The 24,953-nt window shown below is 35.5% G+C and overlaps 1 protein-coding gene across 14 annotated transcripts in view; it reads left to right on the forward strand.

Annotated features, from left to right (window-relative positions):
- The window catches only part of LOC136036050 (fat-like cadherin-related tumor suppressor homolog), a 401,362-nt gene that overhangs the window by 68,212 nt on the left and 308,197 nt on the right, over positions 1–24,953 (forward strand). For all 14 annotated transcript variants that reach the window (XR_010619615.1, XM_065717994.1, XM_065717993.1 and 11 more), the window contains exons 4-5: positions 15,035–15,236; positions 18,854–18,915. Coding sequence is in view for 13 of the 14 variants with exons in the window: in XM_065717994.1 (XP_065574066.1) it covers positions 15,035–15,236; positions 18,854–18,915 (264 nt within the window). In the remaining variant the exon portion in view is untranslated. The remainder of the gene's footprint in view (positions 1–15,034; positions 15,237–18,853; positions 18,916–24,953) is intronic.

The raw sequence follows: 24,953 nt of genomic DNA on the forward strand, positions 1-24,953 counted from the left end.
GTCTGTAAACTTATACTGCAAGATTTCTCATGAGCTAATTCGACCGAGTTTTTGATTTAGTTTATTTTTACTCTGACTGCGGTTATTCAAAATATGGGGCATAACATAGCTTATATTTACAACCAACCTTTATGAACTATTTCGCTTCCTAGGACTATAACGAGAAAAAGGTTGAGATGGCTAGGAAACGTTTTGATTAAGAATGAAAGATTGCTAGAGACCATACTTTCGGCCAACCATCTAGGGCCAAACGGAAACCAGTTCGATCTCGAATGGGGAGGGAAGAAGCTGCAAGTGACAATTTTAAGGAAATTGGGATTTCTTTGGAGGATGTAAAGAGGGAAGCTTTGAATAGATTGGGATGGAGGAGGGGCGCGTGCATCTGTATTTGATTGGTGCTGCAATGGGTGGTTAGTAGTAGTCAAAGCCGTGTCTGGGGGTAGGGGAGGTGTTACGGGCTTTTAATCCCTCCCCAGGAAATTTGCGCCCGACTCATAAAAACGTAACAGAAATGCATTTAAAGTTTTTGACGCGCTTTTTAAGGTGTTTAATCCCTCCCCCCAAAAAACTGGTATGCACCCTTGGTAGTAATAGTAACAATTTAGTGTTTTACGTGTCAAGTTTAAATTTAAATTTTTTACGGAACTATGGCAGTTTATTTTAATCATTAAATTTTTTAAACCTTTTTAAAAGTATTTCTTTGTTTAAAACAATATGTTTATCTTTGAAGTTAACATTTTGTGTAGGAGCTTTACACGTAGGAGCATTGACATTTCGGTGTCACTAGGACTTGTTTTATACATTATTTTTATCTAAACATGTATTTTCGTTTAGAATATTAATTCGGTTCATAAAATTTTACGTAATGCAGGCCTACTGTTTTTTATGTGATGTTCGTATTAGCTGTTAGACTTGCAATTTTAATTTGAAATGTTTATTCAGGCCGTAAAATCATATTTCTTCGTCGTTAAAGTTATTCAAGCTATGTCGTTGAACCTTTGAACAGGTTGGGGCGAAGGAGGAGTGTGCCCTGCTTGGTTATCTTCGAATGGTTTGATGCTGTTGTGCATCATCGTTAGTAGTAGTAGCATTAATAGGCTCTTGTTTTGACAACAGGTCCCAAAATCATTAATTAAAAACTGAAGAGTTAATTATAACTAATTAAAACTAAAAGCTAATTAAATAATATATTCTTCACACTTAGAACTAATAATATGTGTTAACTTGTTTAATTTTATATGTGCTGAAATTTAAGCTCAAACCAAAAGACTAAAATAGTATTTAAATAAATACTCTCATAAACCCTATTTCGGGCTGTGAGTTTCTGTACTCGCACCTTAGAATTTTCCTTGAATTTCCCCTAACTTTTTCCAAAAATTTGCCGTTTTTTTCCTTTTTTCGAAATAAAATAATTGTGTTGTTTGTCGATTAAGTTGGTATCTAAAATGGGAAGTAAAGCAAACTAATTCAAACATGTTGAGTGACAACTTTAGCTACTGCCACTAGGTTTTATTCGTGTATATTTGTTTTTATCTTTATATTCATTTTCATTTTGGAATGTTTGCTTAATGCATAAAATTCTATATTTTTTTGTGCTTTCTAAACAACTCTTGGATTTCGTGATTTTCGTTTTATAATAATCATAAAATGTGTTTCTATCTCTAAGGTTATTTTTGTTAGTTGTTAAGGTTTTGAACTGGTTGGGAGTAGGGGTGTCGTTTCAAGGGGGGATAAGGGGGCAGTTGCCTCCCAATAATTTGGAGGAAAAAATTATTGTATAGCGCCAAGCCCCTTGACTATCCGAATATTGACCCCCTCTTGCCTCCCCCCAATAAAAATGCTGAAGCTACGCTCCTGGTTGGGGCGGAGGAAGAGTGTGCGCAGCCATATTGGCTTTAGTGGGTTTGATTCTATCATACGTTTTTATTCGTCCCAGTAGTACCAGGTTCGTGCTTTGACAAAAAAGTCAATATCTTTTGATTACTTTCGAAACTATAAAGTTTTGAATGTTGTATTACAATCTTTTCTTCAAACTTATGATCAATTTTATATATATGCTCTCTTAATTTTACATTTGCTAAAATTTCAACCATAAAACAAAAGATTAAAATATTATTTAAAAAATGCTCTCACGAGCCTAAAAAAAATTGGCTATGAATTTCTCTTCTCATACTTTAAGATTTTTCACGTTTCCTATCTTTTTATTAACTGAGTGGTTAGCGCGCTATACTGGAAATCCTGAGGACAGGGGTTCGAGTCTTGGTGTATTAAATAAAAAAAACTTTTTTTTTTAACTGAAAGTAAGGAGCGACATTAAAACTTAAAACGAACAGAAATTACTCCATATATGAAATAGGTTGTCCCCTCCGCAATCCCTCGCTCTTTACGCTAAAGTTTTTAATTGTTTTAAAAAGTAGAGTTTTAGCGAAGAGTCAAACTTCAGCGTAAAGAGCGAGGGGTTGCGGAGGGGAAAACCCATTTCATATACGGAGTAATTTCTGTTCGTTTTAAGTTTTAATGTCGCTCCTTACTTTCAGTTAAAAAAACTAGTTTTTTTTATTTAATTTCTGAACGTTTTTGAGTTAATGCATGTTTGATTTTGGCTCTCCGTACGTAAATTATTAAAATTAAATTTGCATATTAATTCTTTTTTGGGTAAATGGCTTTCTCTTAGTTTTGATCAGACGATTTTGAGAAATAGGGGTGGGAAAGGAGACGTAGTTGCCCTCCGATTTTTTGGTTACTTAAAAATGTAACTAGAACTTTTAATTTTTAACGAACGTTTTTGTTAGTAAAAAATATACGTAACTTAAGAATTAACTTACGTAACAAACTTTTATATTCTTATATTTTTGATTATATATATGAAGGGGTTTGTCCCCTCGTTAATACCTCGCTCTTCACACTAAATCATAAGTTTTGTCCCAATTCTTTAAGAATGACCCCTGAATCAGAAAGGCCTTAGAATAAATAGTTGAAATTACTAAAAAAATACTTTAGCATAAAGAGTGAAGTATTTATCTCCTCCTAAATACCTCACTCTTTATGCTTAAGTATGTTTTGAACCCCTCATATGGGTAATAATCTCTGTTCGTTTTAAGTTTTAATGCTACTCCTTAATTTCAATTGAAAATTCTTTAAGAATGACCCCTGAATCAGAAAGGCCGTAGAAAAAATAGTTGAAATTACTAAAAATACTTTAGCATAAAGAGCAAGGTATTTATCTCCTCCTAAATACCTCGCTCTTTATGCTAATGTATTTTTAGAACCCCTCATATGCGTAATAATCTCTGTTCGTTTTAAGTTTCAATGCTACTTCTTCCTTTCATTTGAAAAAAACGTTTTCATGTTTATTTTTCATTGTTTTCTTATAGTAATGCTAGAGAATCCTGCTCCCTTTTCATTGAATTTCTCTTCCCCCATGAAATTTTCCTCCAAGGAAAGATCCTTCCACATAGCCCCCTCCCCTCAACCCCACACCCAAACCAAAAAAATCCCCCTGAAAACGTTGGTGCACTTCCCAATAACAATTACTGTATGTAAACATTGGTCAAAGTTTGTAACTTGCAGCCCCTCCCCCAGGGACTGTGGGGGAGTAAGTCCTCCCCAAAGACATAGTTATTATGGTTTTCGACTATGCGGAACAAAATGGAAAAAAATCTCAAAATTTTGATCCGTTGACTTTGGGAAAAAATGAGCGTCTGCGGTGGCCTAGGTGCCCTCCAATTTTTTTGGTCACTAAAAAGGGCACTAGAACTTTTCGTTTCCATTATAATAAGCCCTCTTGCAACACTCTAGAACCACTTGGTCGATACGATGACCCCTGGGAAAAAAACCACAACAAGAAACAAACAAATAAAAACGTACCCGTGATCTGTCTTCTGGCAAAAAATACGAAATTCCACATTTTTGTAGATTGGACCTTGAAATTTTTTGTGTAGGGTTCTCTGATACGCTGAATGCGATGTTGTGATTTAAGATCCTATGACTTTTCGGGGGTGTTTCCCCCTATTTTCCAAAATAAGGCAAATTTTCTCAGGCTCGTAACTTTTGATGACAAAATTAAATTTGATGAAACTTACATATTTAAAATCAGCATAAAAATCCGATTCTTTTGATATATCTCTTAGCATCGAAGTCCCGTTTTTTAGAGTTTCGTTTACTATTGAGCCGGGTCGCTCCTTACTACAGTTCGTTACCACGAACTGTTTGATCTGGTTATCTTGATTGGAACGGCGGTCATTGGTATGACTTTGTAAGCTCCGCCATAGTCGACCAAGCTCTAAATGAGCACCTGCAGAAATCTGGTAGAAAAACAAGGGACGCGTGGGATGGATTAATTTTTATGTCTGATTTTATCTAAACATATATTTTCATTTGGAATATTTATTTAGTTCATAAAATTGCATATCGCTTTGCTGTTTTTATGCAACGCAATTGCTGTGTTTCATACAGGGGTGTGATTTCAGTTTGAGAATCTTTATTATATTCATAAATTTTATTTCTTTGTCATTATTCAAGCTATTCAAATTATGCCAGTCAAAACTTCGAATAGATTGGGGTGAAGGAGGTGTGTTTTAAGCTGTATATGATTTTTATCTAAACTTGTATTTTCATTTGGAATATTGATTTAGTTCATAAAATTCTAGTTGATGGTCGTTTAGGTTATTCATGTTAGTTGTCAAACTTTGAACAGGCTGGCGTGGAGGAATAGTGTGCGCAGTAGTGTACACTATTCCGGAACATGCGGAACTATGCGGAACAAAATGGCTATATCAAAATTTTGATCCGTTGACTTTGGGAAAAAAATGAGCGTGGGAGGGGGCCTAGGTGCCCTCCAATTTTTTTGGTCACTTAAAAAGAGCACTAGAACTTTTCATTTCCGTTAGAATGGGCCCTCTTGCGACATTCTAGAACCACTTGGTCGATACGATGACCCCTGAAAAAAAAAAACATAAAACGAACAAACAAATAAACACGCACTCGTGATTTGTCTTCTGGCAAAAAATACGAAATTCCACATTTTTGTAGACAGGAGCTTGAAATTTTTGTTATAGGGTTCTCTGATACGCTGAATGCGATGGTGTGATTTTCGTTAAGATTCTATGCCTTTTAGGGGGTGTTTCCTCCTATTTTCCAAAATAAGGCAAATTTTCTCAGGCTCGTAACTTTTGATGACAAAGACTAAATTTGATGAAACCTATATATTTAGAATAAGCATGAACATCTGATTCTTTTCATGTATCTTTTAGCATCTAAATTCCGTTTTTTTAGAGTTTCGTTTACTATTGAGCCGGGTCGCTCCTTACTACAGTTCGTTACCACGAACTGTTTGATGAAATAATTGTTGTTGTTTTTTTTGTCGTTGGATAATGTGGTGTTTAGTGTAAGATATAAAGCAAGGTAGTTAGTATTGTCAACTCTATGCTACTAGGACTGATTTAATGTCTGACTTATGTCCAAACTGGTGTTTTCATTTAAAATGTTTACTAGTCAATGAGATTTTATAAATTCTAATATTTTATTATAAAATAATATTTTTATTTGATAAAATCATTTCCTTTTTATGCAATTTGCTGTCTTTGCCTTATAATAAAAAAATGTCTTTCTTTGTTCTTAAAGTTATTCAAATTATACCGTTAAAAGTTTGAACTTAGCTTGGCGGAGCAGGAGTGTGCACACTCGTGTTTGCCCCAATTGGGTTGATTCTGCAATAAGTTACTAGTCGTTCTAGTAGTAGTAGTTGATTTGTGTTTTGACAACAAGGTCAAACTGATGACTGCAGACTTATTAATAACATTATATATTACTCCATTTGTTTTACACGGGCTAAAATATAAAGCACGAAACAAAAGACTCAAATAGCATAGATAAAATACGGCTGTGGAAATACGAAAGGCATCATTTGACATATCAGTCGAAAATGAGTTATTTATCGGTTCTACTAAAACTTTGCACGTCCACTCGATTAGTTTTATGAGAATGCACGTGCCCTCTTTCGTTCTTTAGATATTTTCAATAATCCACTCAAAGCGCGTTATAACCAAATTTCGACCAGTTTTGCAGACCAAAATGCGCCAAGAGCAGAACTATTCCTCAGCCATGAACATTTTCACATAACTACCACCATTAGATGGATAAAAATGCACGATTGGAGATCGAGAGAGTAATGGAGAAATTTTCCAAAATAGTTTTTTGCTTCTCCTGAGATTGTTTTGAAATTTCGCTTAACGTCTTTTGTATTTTACAGCCAAATAGCCTACAAAGCCTATTTTTGGCCTACAAAGCCTATTTTATTTTCTTATAATTTCTTTTATATATAATTTGTTATAATTGTCTTTTTCATAAAATTTGTCGTTTTTTCAAATAAACTAATTTTATTTCTTTGCCATCAAAGTTGGCATTTAGTGTGAGATGTCAAGCAAACTAATTAGCGTTGGCAATTTGATTCCACTAGGATTTATTTTATGTATGATTTTTATCTAAACTTGTATTTTCATTTGTAATATTTATTAGTTCATAAAATTGTGTATCGCTTTGCTGTTTTTTATGCAGCACTTGCCTTTGCTCTGTTTCATATTGAGTTGCGATTTTAATTTGAAAATGTTTATTTAATCATAAAATTTTATTCTTTTGTCGATAAAGCTATTCCAATTATGCCATCAAAACTTTGAGTGGATCAGAGTAGAAAAGTGTTGGCAGCTGTGTATGATCTTTTCATTTTTATTAGGAATGTTTATTTTGTTCATAAAGTTTTATATCACTTCACTCTTTTCTATGGAGCAATTAAATTTGCTGTTATTCGTATCGAGATGCTACAGTTTTAAATGAAGTAAAAAAAAAGTAAAGGCTACGGCATTAGACTTTACAGTCCCTCCTGGCGGTGCTGATCTCCGTTTCTTGGCCCTTCAGCCAGGAAGTACAATGGGGGTTGGGGGCCAACCATCCTTTGCTTTCGCACACCCTTTCTGTTTACCTTCCCCAGATTTCTCCAGGTACCCATTTAGAGCTGGGTCGACTCTGGCTAAGCTTACAGAGTCACGCCTCTTACCCGCGTCCTCTCAGACATAGGATCCTGAATCCAGCGCACCAAAAGTTTTAAATGAAGTTATTTAGTATAGTCGTATAATTTTGTTTCTTAGTCATTTAAGCTATTAAATAAAAAAAGAAACTAATTTTCTTAGCTGAAAGTAAGGAGCAACATTAAAACTTAAAACGAACAGAAATTACTCCGTATATGAAATGAGTGGTCCCCTCCGCAATCCCTCGCTCTTTACGCTAAAGCTTTTAATTGTTTTAAAAAGTAGAATTGTGGCAAAGAGTCAAACTTTAGCGTAAAGAGCGAGGGATTGCGGAGGGGACCACTCATTTCATATACTGAGTAATTTCTGTTCGTTTTCAGTTTTAATGTTGCTCCTTACTTTCAGCTAAGAAAATTAGTTTTATTTTATTTAATTTCTGAACGTTTTTGAATTAATGCATGTTTGGTTTTGGCTCTCCGCACATAAATTATTAAAATGAAATTTGTATATTAATTCTTTTTTTGGCTAAATGGCTTTCTCTTAGTTTTGATCAGACGATTTTGAGAAATAAGGGGTGGAGAAGGAGGCCTAGTTACCCTCCAATTTTTCGGTTACTTAAAAAGGCAACTAGGACTTTTAATTTTAACGAACGTTTTTATTAGTAAAAAAATATACGTAACTTAAGAATTAACTTACGTAACAAACTTTCATAACCTTATATTTTTATTATGTATACGAGGGGGTTTGTACCCTCGTTAATACCTCGCTCTTTACACAAAATCGTAAGTTTTGTCCCAATTCTTTAAGAATGACCCCTGAATCAGAAAGGCCGTAGAAAAAATAGTTGAAATTACTAAAAATACTTTAGCATAAAGAGCAAGGTATTTATCTCCTCCTAAATACCTCGCTCTTTATGCTAAAGTATTTTTAGAACCCCTCATATGCGTAATAATCTCTGTTCGTTTTAAGTTTCAATGCTACTTCTTCCTTTCATTTGAAAAAAACGTTTTCATGTTTATTTTTCATTGTTTTCTTATAGTAATGCTAGAGAATCCTGCGCCCTTGTCATTGAATTTTTCTTCCCCCATGACAGATTCCTCAAAGGAAAGATCCTCTAGCATAGCCCCCTCTTCTCAGCCCCACCCCCAAACAAAATAAAATCCTCCTGAAAACGTCTGTACACTTCCCAATAACCATTACTATATGTAAACACTGGTCAAAGTTTGTAACTTGCAGCCCCTCCCCCAGGGATTGTGGGGGAGTAGGTCACCCCCAAAGACATAGTTATTATGGTTTTCGACTATGCTGAACAAAATGGCTATCTCAAAATTATGATCCGTTGACTTTGGGAAAAAAATGAGCGTGGGAGGGGGCCTAGATACCCCCCAATTTTTTTGGTCACTTAAAAAGGGCACTAGAACTTTTCATTTCCGTTAGAATAAGCCCTCTTGCGACATTCTAGGACCACTTGGTCGATACGACGACCCCTGGGAAAAAGAAAAAAACAACAACAAAATACAAACAAATAAACACGCACCCGTGATTTGTCTTCTGGCAAAAAATACAAAATTCCACATTTTTGTAGATAGGAGCTTGAAACTTCTACAGTAGGGTTCTCTGATACGCTGAATCTGATGGTGTCATTTTGTTAAGATCCTAAGGCAAATTTTCTCAGGCTCCTAACTTTTGATGGGTAAGACTAAACTTGATGAAATTTATATATTTAAAATCAGCATTAAAATGCGATTCTTTTGATGTAGCTATTGATATCAAAATTCAATTTTTTTGAGTTTTGGTTACTATTGAGCCGGGTCGCTCCTTACTACAGTTCGTTACCACGAACTGTTTGATTCAAATTGTCTTCAAAATCTTTGAACAAACTGAGCGGAGAAAGAGAACGGGTATGTTTGTTAGCCTCAGTTGTTTTAAAGATGGGATAAATTTTTATTAGTCGTACTAGTAGTAACAGTAGTAGTAGTAGCAGCAATAGTAGTAGCCGCTGTTGCCTCGTGTTTTGACAACCAGGTCGAAACCTATTAATTATATATTTAACACTAAATGGCCCTGAACAAGATATTATAATCTAATGTACAGAATTCTGAATAACATTATATATAAACTCGATTGATTTTACGAGTATTTAACATTCAAATACAAAAAAAATATATATATATATAAAATAGAATTTGAATCGACACTCTCATAAACCTGTTAAACATCTTTTGAGCTTTGAATTTCCTTACTCGTACTTTTATGATTGTCCTGTAATGTCCTTTACTTCCCGTACATTTTATAGCTGTTTTTTAGTTTTTATGGCACTTGGTTTTTTATTTATTATAACCAAGTGACATATAGCAATCGCAAATTCTGTCGGTCTGTCTGTCGGTCCCGGTTTTGCTACTTTAGGCACTTCCAGGTAAGCTAGGACGATGACATTTGGCAAGCGTGTCAGGGACCGGACAAGATTAAATTAGAAATAGTCTTTTTCCCGATTTGACCATCTGGGGGGAGTGGGGGGCCGGTTAATTTGGAAAAAAACAGGAAAATTGAAGTATTTTTAACTTATGAGCGGGTGATGGGATCTTAATGGAATTTGATGTATGGAATGATATTGTGTCTCAGAGCTCTTATTTTAAATCCCGACCGGATCTGATGACATTGGGGGGAGTTGGAGGGGGAAACCTAAAACTTGGAAAACACTTAGAGCGGAGGGATCGGGATGAAACTTGGTGGGAAAAATAAACACAAGTCCTAGATACATGATTGACATAATCGGAACGGATCCGTTCTCTTTGGGGTAGTTGGGGGGAGGGGTAATTTTAAAAAATTAGAAAAAATGAGGTATTTTTAACTTACGAACGGGTGATCGGATCTGAATGAAATTTGATGTTTAGAAGGATATCGTGTCTTAGAGCTCTTATTTTAAATCCCGACCGGATCTGGTGACATTGGGGGGGGGATTTGGGAGGGGGAAACCTAAAACTTGGAAAACACTTAGAGTGGAGGGATCGGGATGAAACTTGGTGGGAAAAATAAGCAGAAGTCTTACATACGTGATTTACATAATTGGAACGGATCGGCTCTATTGGGGGGGGGGTGAATTCTGAAAAATAAGAAAAAATTTCGTATTTTTAACTTACGAAGGAGTGATTTGATCTCCACGAAACTTCATATTTAGAAGGACCTCGTAACTCAGATCTTTTATCTTAAATCTCAACCGGATCAAGCGTAATTTGGGGGAGCTGTTATGGGGGGACCGGAAATCTTAGAAGATACTTAAAGCGGTGAGATCAGGATGAAACTGGATGGGAAGAATAGAAACCTGTCTAAGATACATGACTGACATAACCGGACCGGATCTGCTCTCTTTGGTGGAATTGGGGGAGGGGGGTAATTTTCACAATTGAGGTATTTGTAACTTAAGAAAGGGTGACCAGATCTTAATGAGATTTAATATTTAGAAGGATCTTGTGCTTTAAAGTTCTAATTTTAAATTCCGACCAGATCCTGTGACATTGGGGGGAGTTGTAGGGGGAAACCGGAATTCCTGGAAAACGTGAAAATTTGGGTATTTTTATCTTACGAATAGATGGACCTTAATGAAATTTGATTTTTAGAAGGAATTCATGTCTCAGAGCTCTTATTTCAAATCCCGACCAGATCTTTTGACATTGGGAGGAGTTGGAGGGGGAAATCTTGGAAAAACACTTGGAGTGGGGGAATCGGGATGAAGCTTGGCGGATAGAATAAACAAATGTCCTTGATACGTGATTGACATAATCGTACTGGATTCGCTCTCTTTGGAGGGGTTGGGAGGGGTTCTGTGATTTGGCGAGTTTGGTGCTTTTGGACGTGCTAGGACGATGAAAATTGGTAGGCGTGTCAGGGAGCTGCACAATTTGACTTGATAAAGTCGTTTTCCCAGATTCGACCATCTGGGGGGCTAAAGGGAGAGGAAAAATTAGAAAAAATTAGGTATTTATAATTTACGTGTGGGTGATCGGATCTTCATGAATGTTGATATTTAGAAAGACATCGTGACTATCCTTTTTAAATCAATCTATTGATTCATAAAATTTCGTTAGAACTCATACCATATGATCTCTTGGCTCTTAGCTCTTCTTGCCTCGTCACAAGTGCCATATGAGCTCTTAGCTCTTGTTTATTTTTGTTTTTAATTAACAAATTGCAATTGCCTATCATTAAAGTTGTATTTAGTGTGGAATATACTACAAGTACTATAAAAAAAAAAATAAATGTATTTCCAAAATCTAGGAGGGAATTAGTTCTGCCCCATCCTTAGTTGGCATCCCTGGGTATTTTAAGTTAAGTTTGTATATCACTTGGATTTATTTTGTGCAAACTCTTATTTTCGGTTAAAATATCTCTTCAGCTCATGTAGCTTTATATATATATATATATATATATATATATATATATATATATATATATCTTGTGACACTCCTTGCTATTAGTAATTTATGAAGATAAGCTCATTACTGGTAGATGACTACACGCTTTTTCGCAACTTTAAATGTCAGTATTTCAGTCACATTTAATTCAAAAGATTTTGGCTCGTACTATTTACATTTTTTGGTGGTTAGTTTTAATTTAGGTATTGACTATTACATTTAACTCGGCCTTAAATTCTGTATTTAATACATTGAAATTAAGTTTTCAATTTCTTTAATTCAAATCATTGGAAATGAATTACTATTTACAGTTCCGTCAAGATAACTGTAAGAACAACAAGAGCTAAGAGCTCATATGGCACTTGTGACGAGGTCGGAAGAGCCGAGAGCTCATATGGTACGAGGTCGGAAGAGCCAAGAGCTCATTTGGACGAGGTCGGAAGAGCCGAGAGCTCATATGGTACGAGATCGGAAGAGCCAAGAGCCAAGAGCTCATTTGGCACTTGTGAGAAGGTCAGAACCTAAAGTTAAACTTTATAGCACAAGATCCTTCTAAATATCAAATTTCATTAAGATCTGGTCACCCTTTCGTAAGTTACAAATACCTCAATTTTCAAAATTACCTCCCCCCTCCCAATTCCACCAAAGAGAGCAGATCCGGTCCAGTTATGTCAGTCACGTATCTTAGACAGGTTTCTATTCTTCCCATCCAGTTTCATCCTGATCTCACCGCTTTAAGTATTTTCTAAGATTTCCGGTCCCCCCAACTGCCCCCCCCCCCCAATTACGTTTGATCCGGTTGAGATTTAAAATAAGATATCAGAGTTACGAGGTCCTTCTAAATATGAAGTTTCATGAAGATCCGATCACTCCTTCGTAAGTTAAAAATACGTTATTTTTCTTATTTTTCAGAATTACCCCCCCCCCCCGCTATTGAGCGGATCCGTTCCAATTATGTAAATTACGTATGCAAGACTTTTGCTTATTTTTCCAACCAAGTTTCATCCCAATCCCTCCAATCTAAGCGTTTCCCATCATTTTAGGTCTCCCCACCCCAAACTTCCCCCAATGTCACCAGATCCGGTCAGGATTTAAAATAAGAGCTTTGAGCCACGATATCCTTCTAAAAATCAAATTTCATGGAGATCCAATCACCCGTTCGTAAGTTAAAAATACCTCATTTTTTCTAATTTTTCAGAATTAACCCCCCCCCCCAACTACCCAAAAGAGAGCGGATCCGTTCCGTTTATGTCAATCATCTATCTAGGACTTGTGTTTATTTTTCCCACCATGTTTCATCCCGATCCCTCCACTCTTAAGTGTTTTCCAAGTTTTAGGTTCCCCCTCCCAACTCCCCGCCCCCATCACAAGATCTGGTCGGGATTTAAAATAAGAGCTCTAAGACACGATATCCTTCTAAACATCAAATTTCATTGAGATCCGATCACCCGTTCGCAAGTTGAAAATACCTCATTTTTCTAATTTTTAAGACTTACTCCCCCCCCAACTACCCCAAAGAGAACAAATAAGTTCCGATTATGTCAATCATGTATCTAGGACTTGCGCTTATTTTTCCCATCAAGTTTCATCCCGATCCCTCTACTCTAAGTGTTTTCCAAGATTTTAGGTTTCCCCCCTCCAACTCCCCCCAATGTCATCAGACCCAGTCGGGATTTAAAATAAGAGCTCTGAGACACAATATCATTCCAAACATCAAATTTCATTAAGATCCAATCACCCGCTCATAAGTTAAAAATACTTCATTTTTTATATTTTTCCGAATTAACCGGCCCCTACTCCCCCCCCCCCCAGATGGTCAAATCGGGAAAACGACTATTTCTAATTTAATCTGGTCCGGTCCCTGATACGCTTGCCAAATTTCCTCGTCCTAGCTTACCTGGAAGTGCCTAAAGTAGCAAAACCGGGACTTTAGGTTTTCCCCCTCCGACTCCCCCCAATGTCATCAGATCCGGTCGGGATTTAAAATAAGAGCTCTAAGACACAATATCATTCCAAACATGAAATTTCATTAAGATCCAAATACCCGCTGATAAGTTAAAAATACTTCATTTTTTCTATTTTTTGCGAATTAACCGGCCCCCCCCCCCAGATGGTCAAATCGGGAAAACGACTATTTCTAATTTAATCTGGTCCGGTCCCTGATACGCTTGCCAAATTTCATCGTCCTAGCTTACCTGGAAGTGCCTAAAGTAGCAAAACTGGGACTTTAGGTTTTCCCCCTCCGACTCCCCCCAATGTCATCAGATCCGGTCGGGATTTAAAATAAGAGCTCTAAGACACAATATCATTCCAAACATGAAATTTCATTAAGATCCAAATACCCGCTGATAAGTTAAAAATACTTCATTTTTTCTATTTTTTGCGAATTAACCGGGCCCCCACTCCCCCCCAGATGGTCAAATCGGGAAAACGACTATTTCTAATTTAATCTGGTGCGGTCCCTGATACGCTTGCCAAATTTCATCGTCCTAGCTTACCTGGAAGTGCCTAAAGTAGCAAAACCGGGACAGACCGACAGACCGACAGACAGACAGACAGACAGACAGACAGACAGACCGACAGAATTGGCGACTGCTATATGTCACTTGGTTAATACCAAGTGCCATAATAATGTCCTGTCAATATACAGGCTTGTCTGACCCCACAATATTTTTTTTTTTAGACTTCAAATAATTTACAAATAGTTTACTTTTCAAATAATTCAAATAATTTACATTATTTTCTATAGTTCGCTTGTTCTGTTGAAATTCCTCCCATTTCTCGTCAGGAAAATCTTGTGTATTCTCATGTCGAGTTGCAATTTGACTTGGGAATTTTTTATTCAGTTCAAAAAATCACATTTCTTCATCTTTATGCTTTTATGTGATCGGTTCTATGTGATATCCATAGTTGCTTTTATTCGGGACATTTATTTATGACCTGTTTTTTGTAGTTTTCGAAAAATTTGAATGTGAGTGTTTTAGTGTAAAACATAACCTCAAAAGAGTCTTGCTTTTACAATCCGCATTCTAACCTCAAGTTTTAAATTTAATTTATAATATTTATTTGACTTTTAAAAGTTTTGTTTCTGGTTTTGACATTCCAAAAGTTTTTTGACATTCCAAGCTACAGTAGTATAGACAGATACTAATTTACTTACTACAAGTTTGTGGCAAATAGAAGGGTTTCTTTTTTAGAATAATACGCATCCTCAAATATTTCACCAGTATTACATGTACATGCGCAGGAGCGCTTGATTTCCTATATTTTCATGAAATTCACCTTTCTATTTTTGCCTGACGAAAATCGGAGCTCCTGAACTATTCTATCTGTCCTTTTTTTTTTCAAATCATCCATCCTTTCTCAAAATAGACTTATGTGAACGTGGCTGCAGTAGGTCTATTGTTTTAAATTTTTCAAACTCTAATTTTACTCTTTTATTGACAATTTTAATTGCAAAATTGTGAAAAAAACATACATTGGGGATTATTTTCTTCATGTTTTAAGTTATGATGTGCCTACTTTCGTATGGGAACATAGATTGTTTTTATCATTGTTATTTATTTAATGAATTAACGTAATCAGACCCATTTTTTTCAGGTATTTATTGAAGTCGAAAATGTGAATGACCATATACCATTAACCGAGGAGCCTATTTATTTTACATCGGTGAAGGAGCATTCGCCTGCTGGGGCGTTAGTCTTGAGAATTTCAGCTGTTGATGGAGATGGACCCAATGAAAAGTTTCGCTTTCAGCTGAAAGGAGACCCACAGTCATTTTTCAGTATAGATCGCCACACTGGTGCGTCCTAAATTTTTTTTTTTTTTACTTTTTTACATGCTATTTCGTGCATTGCTTTTCTAAAAAAAACTGTTTTAGAAAAAGGGACTGGACTTGATTGATTACGTAAGAAAAGGCTGTTGAAGAACTACATTTTTCTATTGTTTCAAGGGAAGAGGAAAATATGACATATGGATAAACATTTAGAATAACTATAGAGTAAATAATTCTTTGATAACAATAACAATATTATTATTTTTTATCCAGAATTATTTTAGGGTCAGGGGTGTACAAAAAACTATAAGAAACACATAAAAATTTAGCCAAATGTATTTTTGTTACATTTTTACGAGTCGGCAATTTTTTTTTAGTCTTTTAACCATATTTGATATTTAAGACATTACCATATTTGAAATTTTTGTCCGGCTCGTAAAACCGCGGTCATTTTTCAGTATAGATCGCCACATTGGTGCGTCTTAAAGTTTTTGTTTTTACTTTCTTACCTGCTGTTTCGTACATTGCTTTTCTCAAAAAAACTTTTTTGGAAAAATGACTGGACTTGATTGATTACGTAAGAAAAGGCTGTTGAAGATAAACAATTGTCTATTGTTTCAATGAAAAAAGGAAAATGTGACATGGATAAATATTTAAAATAACAATAGAATAAATAATTGTTTCGAATGGGCGTGTACAAAAAACTATAAGAAACACATAAAAATTTAGTCATATGCATTTTGTTAAATTTTTTTTTAGTCTTTTAACTATATTTGATATTTAAGACATTGCTATATTTTAAATTTTTGTCCAGCTCGTAAAATTGTAACAAAAATGTATATAAACAAATTTTTATGAGTTTTTATAGTTTCTTTTGCATCCCCTAGTTTCTATGTGTTTTTTCGTTCTTTACGATTTAGAGTCTGAAAAGTGTGAGAAAATATACTCATATATAATCACTAATTTATTATAAATGATTATTATTTATTATAAATTATAAATACTATTTGTTATAAATTGATTATTAATCATTTATTTATATAAATTATTATATAATGATTTATATTATACAATGACTATATAAATGCTATGACACAGTTGAACAGCTGCACCACTTCCTAAATGACCTCGTCCGGCCATGGATATGCCACTATTACTGTAGAGCTCTATTTAGAAATTCTGTAGTTGACTACGCAGTAAGTTAATAAGTAAGTTAGTAAGTACTTAATTCATTAAACTTATCTGCATATATATCTCTAAGTTGGGCATATTTTTTATTGCCTCGTTTGTTCTTTTTACTGATATTTACTAACAATATCAGTAATATATAATAATATAATAATTATAATATATAATAAACAATAATATAATAATTAATATTATCTGAAGATGAAACTTTGGTATTTTGACAACTTGCTATTAATGATATATATTCCTGTAAATTCCATGGGGGGGGGGGTTGAGAATTCTAGATCTGAAGTGAATATCAATTTAAATTCAATGCGATGAAATAATTTTAAAAATTAGGTAATTTGTACTATAGTCTAACTGAGATTCAGAATTAACAAAAATCTAACAATCATATTATATATTCATACGTTATTGGATAATACGCTAATCATTATTTTGATTATCACTATAATTATATGCTTTTATGATTCCAATTATGATCATGAAATCATCTATGTATTACGCATGTGCGAAGTCGGACAAAATAGTGTCAAACAGGTTCTAATTTAATAAAAAAGAAAAAAAAAAGAAAACGGTGTCAAAATTGTACCTCAATATTCATTTTATTATTTTGTTTATTTACTACATTACATAGGAAACAGAATATTTATCAAATAATGAACACTAGAAACAAAACTCTTAATGATGTTAAAACAAGTCCATAAAAACTTACAATACAAATAATTAAACAAAACAGAAAACATGAACAAAACACTCGATTAAAAATGTATTTAATATGGGACAGGGAGGGGCAACTGTCCCCCAGACTAGGACCCGATCGATATGGAATGTTGGGGTCCGACACCGATACTGATATATTGGTATCGTGCCGATACAATACCGATATGATTCGCCGGTAAATTCCCATCTGGAAACAAATCTTATCAAAAGTTTAACCCCCCGCGCCCCATTCTCTGCCCATGTTCATAATCACATGCTTCTCCCTGTTCTATTACACACCAAAGAACAGCCTCAATAATTCACTTTGAACTCCAAAAATTAGGCCATTTACAAATATTGTTTGATTTTCTTTACCTTTTCTAATCAGCAGATTCTGAGCACGAAAATGGCAGATATTTGCAGAAGTCACAAATAAGAAAAAAAATTATCAAAATAAACAAAATCGGCTTGGTTTTGTTACATAAACACAAATGCGTGAAAATCTGACTGAAAGAAGTGTAAGATATTTATTGAAATTGATTATTCAAAACCCAAATTTCAATAGCGGGATTTTGAATTTTGATCATTCACATATTAATGTGAAAACTTCATATTATATTCTTTTGATATGGTCTTTTACAAAGGAATCCATGCTAGGCACACTGGACACAGGGGTGCAGCTAGAGCTATAAGTTTGGAGGAGGGATTTAAAGAATATGTCGACACAACCACCCAGTATGCCGACAAATGTGGACATACAAGTTAAATATCGAAGGTAAAGTTTCCAAGTTGTTGAGACGTGGTGGTGACACCTTGAAAATCTCCCTCCTCACTTCACGGCATCCCCTCTCCTCCTTAACTGCACCCGTGACCGTTTTTAACCGATTTAATCTTAGATCTTTCACCCACGCAAGTGAGCATTCATTTAACAGAGATGTATGGTTTGTTCTATTCTTTCTAATTCTTTTGGTAGAAAATGCACGTTCTTGAAGTCAACATACGTTTAGAACATTGTTGCACCAGGTGTGTATTGACAACAAATATGCTTCGACTTCTTTTGGCTCACCTGTGCTGCTCTCTCTGCGATTGTCAGACTTAGCTGGTGGCTCCGCCCCCAAGTACCGGACAAGCAAAAGTTAACTGTAAAAATCTGGAGCCCTCATATGGACAAGTTCCGCATGAAAAAATATCGGCCGGTGATATTTTTTTCGATATCCGATAATGACACTGACCCTCATATCGGTCAGTCCCTACCCTAGAAATGCCCTTCAAAAATCTTTTCAAAAGTAATATAGGCCTACATAATTCAAGCATCCTCAGAAGCAGATCAGTTTTATTTAGTATACCTTTGCCTTCATGGTACTGTATGGCTCATTTTTCACATTTTCACTTGAATTGAAAAAAGCGGCCCCAACTTTGCCCCCCCCTGGGTTTTGATGAAATTTCGCTACTGATTTGAGACATGTCAATTTTATGTAAGATTGGGTGACTTGCTCCAAACCTATGAAAATGAGTTTAGAAACTGATTTCTTAAATTGTAATTTTACGTAAGAATTATTTCGGGGGTACGTGTGCTCAAGTCATCAACAATACAAGAGAGAGATATTGTTTGAAAATCATGCGAGAAAACGTCCTGACTACGGTATTTCAGTGGTTTAGGGTCTTGACTCCCCCCTTCCCCCCTTACGCCAGTCTCATTTCAATCCGTCAGCAAATGACCTTAATAGTTTAATTAACATTTTTTTTTCTACTAGGAGAAATTCGAACTACTTCGAGAAGCCTTGACCGCGAAACTCAAACCGAACACATTCTCGAGGTAAGCCGAAAACTACCTATTGTTTCTAGGTTTGCGGTAAAATTTTCATTCTCACAATGTTTTATAAACTGATTGAAGGAGTAATTTTCTCTTTTTCCTCTTTGTTTGCTAATCAGTCAAACGTTTATAAAAAATGATTTTAATTTACTTCAATGCTTTTATTCTATTATTTTATTTTATTATCTTATTCTATTCTATTTTATTCTTTTGTTTTATTACTTCATATTTTATATGTTACTTTATATGTTACTTCATATTATTTATTTATATATATATATATATATATATATATATATATATATATATATATATATATATATATATATATATATATATATATATATATATATATTTATATATTACTCCTTATTATCGCTTTTAATTTACTTCAATGTTAATATACTTTAAGGTTATATACTTTGATGGTTGTTTTATATTCCTTTGACTGCTCTACGCTATAAATCTTATGATGTACTCAATTCCTTTTAGCACAAGTAATTTTATTGCCCTGTTTATCAACTTTGATCATTTTAAGCAAGGAAAATGCATGCAGGGGTAATCATGATAATCATGATGGACCTGATGGCACTATGTCATCTGAACTTCCCCACCATTTAACAAGCAAGTAGGGGGAGAGAGTAAAAAGATTGTTCTTCATTTTTCGAATCAAAGTGCGAAAAAGTGTTTTTGCCAAAGTCTGGGGGGATGCTATAGGGATAACAGTGATGAAGTATAGGTCTGAGATGTGGGTGCTTCGGGGGACTGATGAGAATTTTCTAGAGGCTTTCCTGATGAATTGTCTTCGGGTAGATTTGGGCACCCATTTGACTGACCGTATTTCAAACAATAAGGTCTAAAAAAAGTGGCCCTAACCCGCTTGCTAGGGCTATAATGAGAGAAAGGCTGAGATGGCTAGGACTCATTCTGCATATGAAAGATTGCCAACGTTCATTCTTTTCAGCCAACCATATAGGGCCAGACAAATAGAGGGTCGCCCCCTAATTGGACAGGAAAAAGTCTTAATTAAAAATTAAAAATCAGTTACTCAAGTAATCAAAGTAATCCATTACTATAAACTAAATCTAAAGTAAATTTGAGCTTCTTGGGAGGGTGTAAAGAGGGAAGCTTTGAATAGATTGGCACGAAAAAGGAACGGCCGCAGCTATGTTAGCCTCAGACGGCTTGGTGCTGCATTAAGTTTTTGTTAGCAGTAGTAGGGGGGGGAGTTTTTCCTATTTTTTCATTGAAAATTCAAAACGGGGTATTTTGTGAAATACTTTTGGGACGGATAATTACCACTTCTCACCAATTGATGCCCTTGCTTCTGTTACGGGCTGAGGCGGGAAAAAGAAATCTTGAATGTAGCCGACTATAAAGGCACTTGTTGATGTTTTTTTTTTCTTGTTCGTGAAATTTGGCTAAACAAGTAATTTGCATGCGCGAATTATATTTTTTTTTGCAGAGGGAGGGGTAGGACCTACGAATAGGATTTTGTTTAATATATGAAACATTATTATTACGTAATATCATAATATTTCTTAAGAATAATCCCGTTTTGTGTGACTTCGCTTTAGTTATTTAGCGTGCGTTCCCTCTTTCTTTACAAATAAAAAAACACTAGTTTTTGTAACGGTAAGTAAGGAGCGACATTAAAACTTAAAACGAACAGAAATTACTCCGTATATGAAAGGGGCTTTTCCTCCTCAACGCCTCGCTCTTTACGCTAAACTTTGACCCTTTCTCTTACCTCTACTTTTTAAAACAGTAAGAAACCTTAGCGTAAAGAGCGGGGCGTTGAGGAGGAAAAGCCCCTTTCATATACGGAGTAATTTCTGTTCGTTTTAAGTTTTAATGTCGCTCCTTACTTACCGTTACAAAAATTTGTTTTTTATTTAATTTCTGGACGTTTTTGAATTAATGCATGTTTTGATCTTGGCTCTCCGCACATAAATAATTAAAACAAAATTTGCATATTAATTAATTGCAATTAATCGGAAGATTTTGAGAAAAAAGAGGAGGCCTAGTTGCCCTCCAAGTTTTTGATTACTTAAAAAAGCAACTAGAACTTTTAATTTTTTAACGACTTTTTCATTGGTAAAACATATACGTAACTTACGAATTAACTTACCTAACGAACTTCTATATTCGTATGTTTTTATTGCCTATATGAGGGGGTTCAACCCTCGTCGATACCTTGCTCTTTACACTAAAGCTTAGATTGTATCCCAATTCCTTAAGAATGACCTTTGAATCACAAAGGCCGTAGAATAAATAGTTGAAATTACTAAAAATACTATAGCATAAAGAGCGAGGTATTTATCTCCTCCTAAATACCTCGCTCTTTATGCTAAAGTATTTTTAGAACCCCTCATATGCGTAATTTTCTCTGTTCGTTTTAATTTTCAATGCTACTCCTTACTTTGAATTGAAAAAAATTTCCATGTTTACTTTTTCATTGTTTTTTTTTATAGTAATTTTAGAAAATCCTGCCCCCTTTTCATTGAATTTCTGTTCCCCCGTGACATATTTCTCCAAGAAAAGATCCTCCCACATAGCCCCCTCCCCTTTCAACCCCACCCCCAAAACCAAAAAAAAATCCCCTGAAAACGTCTGTACACTTCCCAATAACCATTATTATATGTAAACAGTGGTCGAAGTTTGTAACTTGCAACACCTCCCCCAGGGACTGTGGGGGAGTAAGTCATTCCCAAAGACATAGTTATTATGGTTTTTGACTATGCGGAACAAAAAGGCTATCTCAAAATTTTTATCCGTTGACTTTGGAGAAAAAGTGAGTGTGGGAGGGGACCTAGGTGCCCTCCAATTTTTTGGTCACTTAAAAGGGCACTAGAACTTTTTATTTCCATTAGAATGAGCCCTCTTGCGACATTCTAGGACCACCTGGTCGATACGATGACCCCTGAAAAAAAAACACAAAAAAACAAACAAACAAATAAACACGCACCCGTGATTTGTCGTCTGGCAAAAAATACGAAATTCCACATTTTTGTAGATAGGGGCTTGAAATTTTTGCTGTAGGGTTCTCTGATACGCTAAATTCGATGGTGGGATTTTTTTTATAGTAATTTTAGAAAATCCTGCCCCCTTTTCATTGAATTTCTGTTCCCCCATGACATATTTCTCCAAGAAAAGATCCTCCCACATAGCCCCCTCCCCTTTCAACCCCACCCCCAAAACCAAAAAAAAATCCCCTGAAAACGTCTGTACACTTCCCAATAACCATTATTATATGTAAACAGTGGTCGAAGTTTGTAACTTGCAACACCTCCCCCAGGGACTCTGGGGGAGGAAGTCATTCCCAAAGACATAGTTATTATGTTTTTTGACTATGCGGAACAAAAAGGCTATCTCAAAATTTTGATCCGTTCACTTCGGAGAAAAAATGAGCGTGGGAGGGGACCTAGGTGCCCTCCAATTTTGTTGGTCACTTAAAAAGGGCACTAGAACTTCTTATTTCCATTAGAATGAGTCCTCTTGTGACATTCTAGGACCACTTGGTCGATACGATGACCCCTGGAAAAAAAACAAAAAAACAAACAAACAAATAAACACGCACCCGTGATTTTTCTGGCAAAAAATACGAAATTCCACATTTTTGTAGATAGGGGCTTGAAATTTTTGCTGTAGGGTTCTCTGATACGCTGAATGCGATGGTGTGATTTTCGTTAAGATTCTATGACTTTTAGGGGGTGTTTCCCCCTATTTTCCAAAATAAGGCAACTTTTCTCAGGCTCGTAACTTTTGATGACAAAGACTAAATTTGATGAAACTTATATATTAAAAATCAGCATGAAAATCCGATTCTTTTGATGTATATTTTAGCATCAAAATTCCGTTTTTTAGAGTTTCGTTTACTATTGAGCCGTGTCGCTCCTTACTACAGTTCGTTACCACGAACTGTAGTTACCAAAAATTGCGAACAGAAACAATAAAAATTGGAAAAGTGGAATAGAAGAGAAATGAAATAATGGGAGGAGCTACTGGATCTCGTCAGAGTTCAAGAACATTTGTATACCAAGAGAAACAAGGACTATATAAGATATAGAAGACAAACACATGCAAATGGTAAAATCTGATCATGATCATCAGCTAATACCGGGCGGTATTATACTCTCTAGGGCTATAATGAAAGAAAGGTTGAGATGGCTAGGCCACCTTCTGCCGATGAAGGATGACATATTGCCGAAGATTGTCCTTTTTGACCAACCAACTGGGGCTAAACGAAAAGCAGGTCGTCCTCGTCTGGGATGGGAGGATGCCATAAATAAAGAATTAAAGGAAATGTGAACTTCGTGGGAAGGTGTAAAGAGGGAGGCTTTGAATAGATTAGGTTGGAGGAGGAGCGTGCGTAGCTGTGTTGGCCTCAGGCGGCTTGGTACTGCAGTGAGTTAGTATTAGTAGTAGTAGTAGTAATAATCCCGTTTTGTATGACTTCGTTTTAGTTATTTAGAGTATGTTGCCTTTTTCTTTACATCAGATTTATTCACTTTTCAAAACATGAAAATATTCTACCTGTGATTCATCATATTTTTGACAACACAATCTTATTTATGGCTGACACAAGGTCCAATGTTGTGTATTGCCTCCATTTATCTTTTTGGTAGTCCAGGATTGTTGTTTAGAAACACTAAGGGTTCCAATTGTTTGAAAACAGTTTATGATCTTGTTTTGATAGAAAGACAGATGTTTTCTGTCCAGGAATCGTCCACTTAGGACGGGGGGCTTTGCTGTAATATGGATGCGTGAGTTCAAGACGGTGTACATGCAATTTTTTGCTTTTTTTTTGGGGGGGGGAGGGGCTTAAAAATATTTTCAAATATTCATAGAACCTAGAAGAAAAATAAATATAGGAAGAATATTAAATTCCCATCCCCACCTCCTGTGAATATGGCGGCTAAAGAGTATATAGATAGATCCCTATAGAGACAAATGGATAAACCTTTTGACAGTTCAGGTCCATTGTTTAGAGATACCAAGGGTTCCAATTGTTTGGAGAGTTTATCATCAGGTTTTGATAGAAAGACGGGTGTATTCTTTCCAAGATTGGGGCACTTAGAACTGGTTGTTGTATTATAGTTGGGGTGTGTGACTTCATCTGTGTCTATAACAGGCATGAATATAGCAATTCATTTTCATGGGAAAAGAAAAAAAAATCAGGTAAAATGTAAGGAAAATACAAGGATTATAGGGAAACGTCTCAGGATTTTGTAGATGGACTGGAAAACCCCTCCCCCTGTGTTTATGCCAGCCTGAATAATATATTGTCAGATCCCTATAGAACCAAATGAGTGCAATCAGCATAATATGGAACTGTTGTGCCCAAAATAAAGAGCGTATCTCAATTTTACATAAAAGTTAATTAGAATGAGAAAGGTTCCTGTAGGGGAACTTCTATCCATATTCACCAGTCGTATTTCCAGAGGCCTGTTAACTGCATTTGAGGGGGGAAGGGACATAATTAAGAAAGAAATGTTTCAGTAGGTCTAGCTAAGATAATGTCTGACTTTGTTTTACCAAAGGGCCAAAATAAATTTTATGCCTAGGTGAAGCTACATTATTCAGCTAAATAACTACTTTCATACCTTCTGGAACTTTATCGAGAAGCCATGCCTATTTGCAGTATATTTTGTATCTCATAGCAGCAGTCCCAACTTAAAATAAAGGAGGAGGGCTGGGACTCGAGGCAAAAATTTGGGGAAATTTATTGCAGTACTAATGTTAAAAAAAATTGCTTATCTTGTATTGATTACTTTTCCCAGAGTGGGTACTGGCTATAGCAATGGTGGTGATGACTGGTGACTCATCAGAACGTTCTCTGGAAGTACGGGTTGTCCGGTTTATGTATTAAAAAACAAAAACACTTTACCTTTATTGTCTAATAGGCCTACAAAGGTACACGGCCTCTTAAAATATGGAAATGTGGTAAAATTTAAGCTGCTGCTCAAAATTTTAGTATTTTATGCAGCATGCTGTGCTAACGTCTAAACTTTGACCAAGGCTGTATCCAGATGGGGTCA

This window comes from Artemia franciscana, chromosome 15, assembly GCF_032884065.1.
Source record: "Artemia franciscana chromosome 15, ASM3288406v1, whole genome shotgun sequence".
NCBI classification, from domain to species: Eukaryota; Metazoa; Arthropoda; class Branchiopoda; order Anostraca; family Artemiidae; genus Artemia; species Artemia franciscana.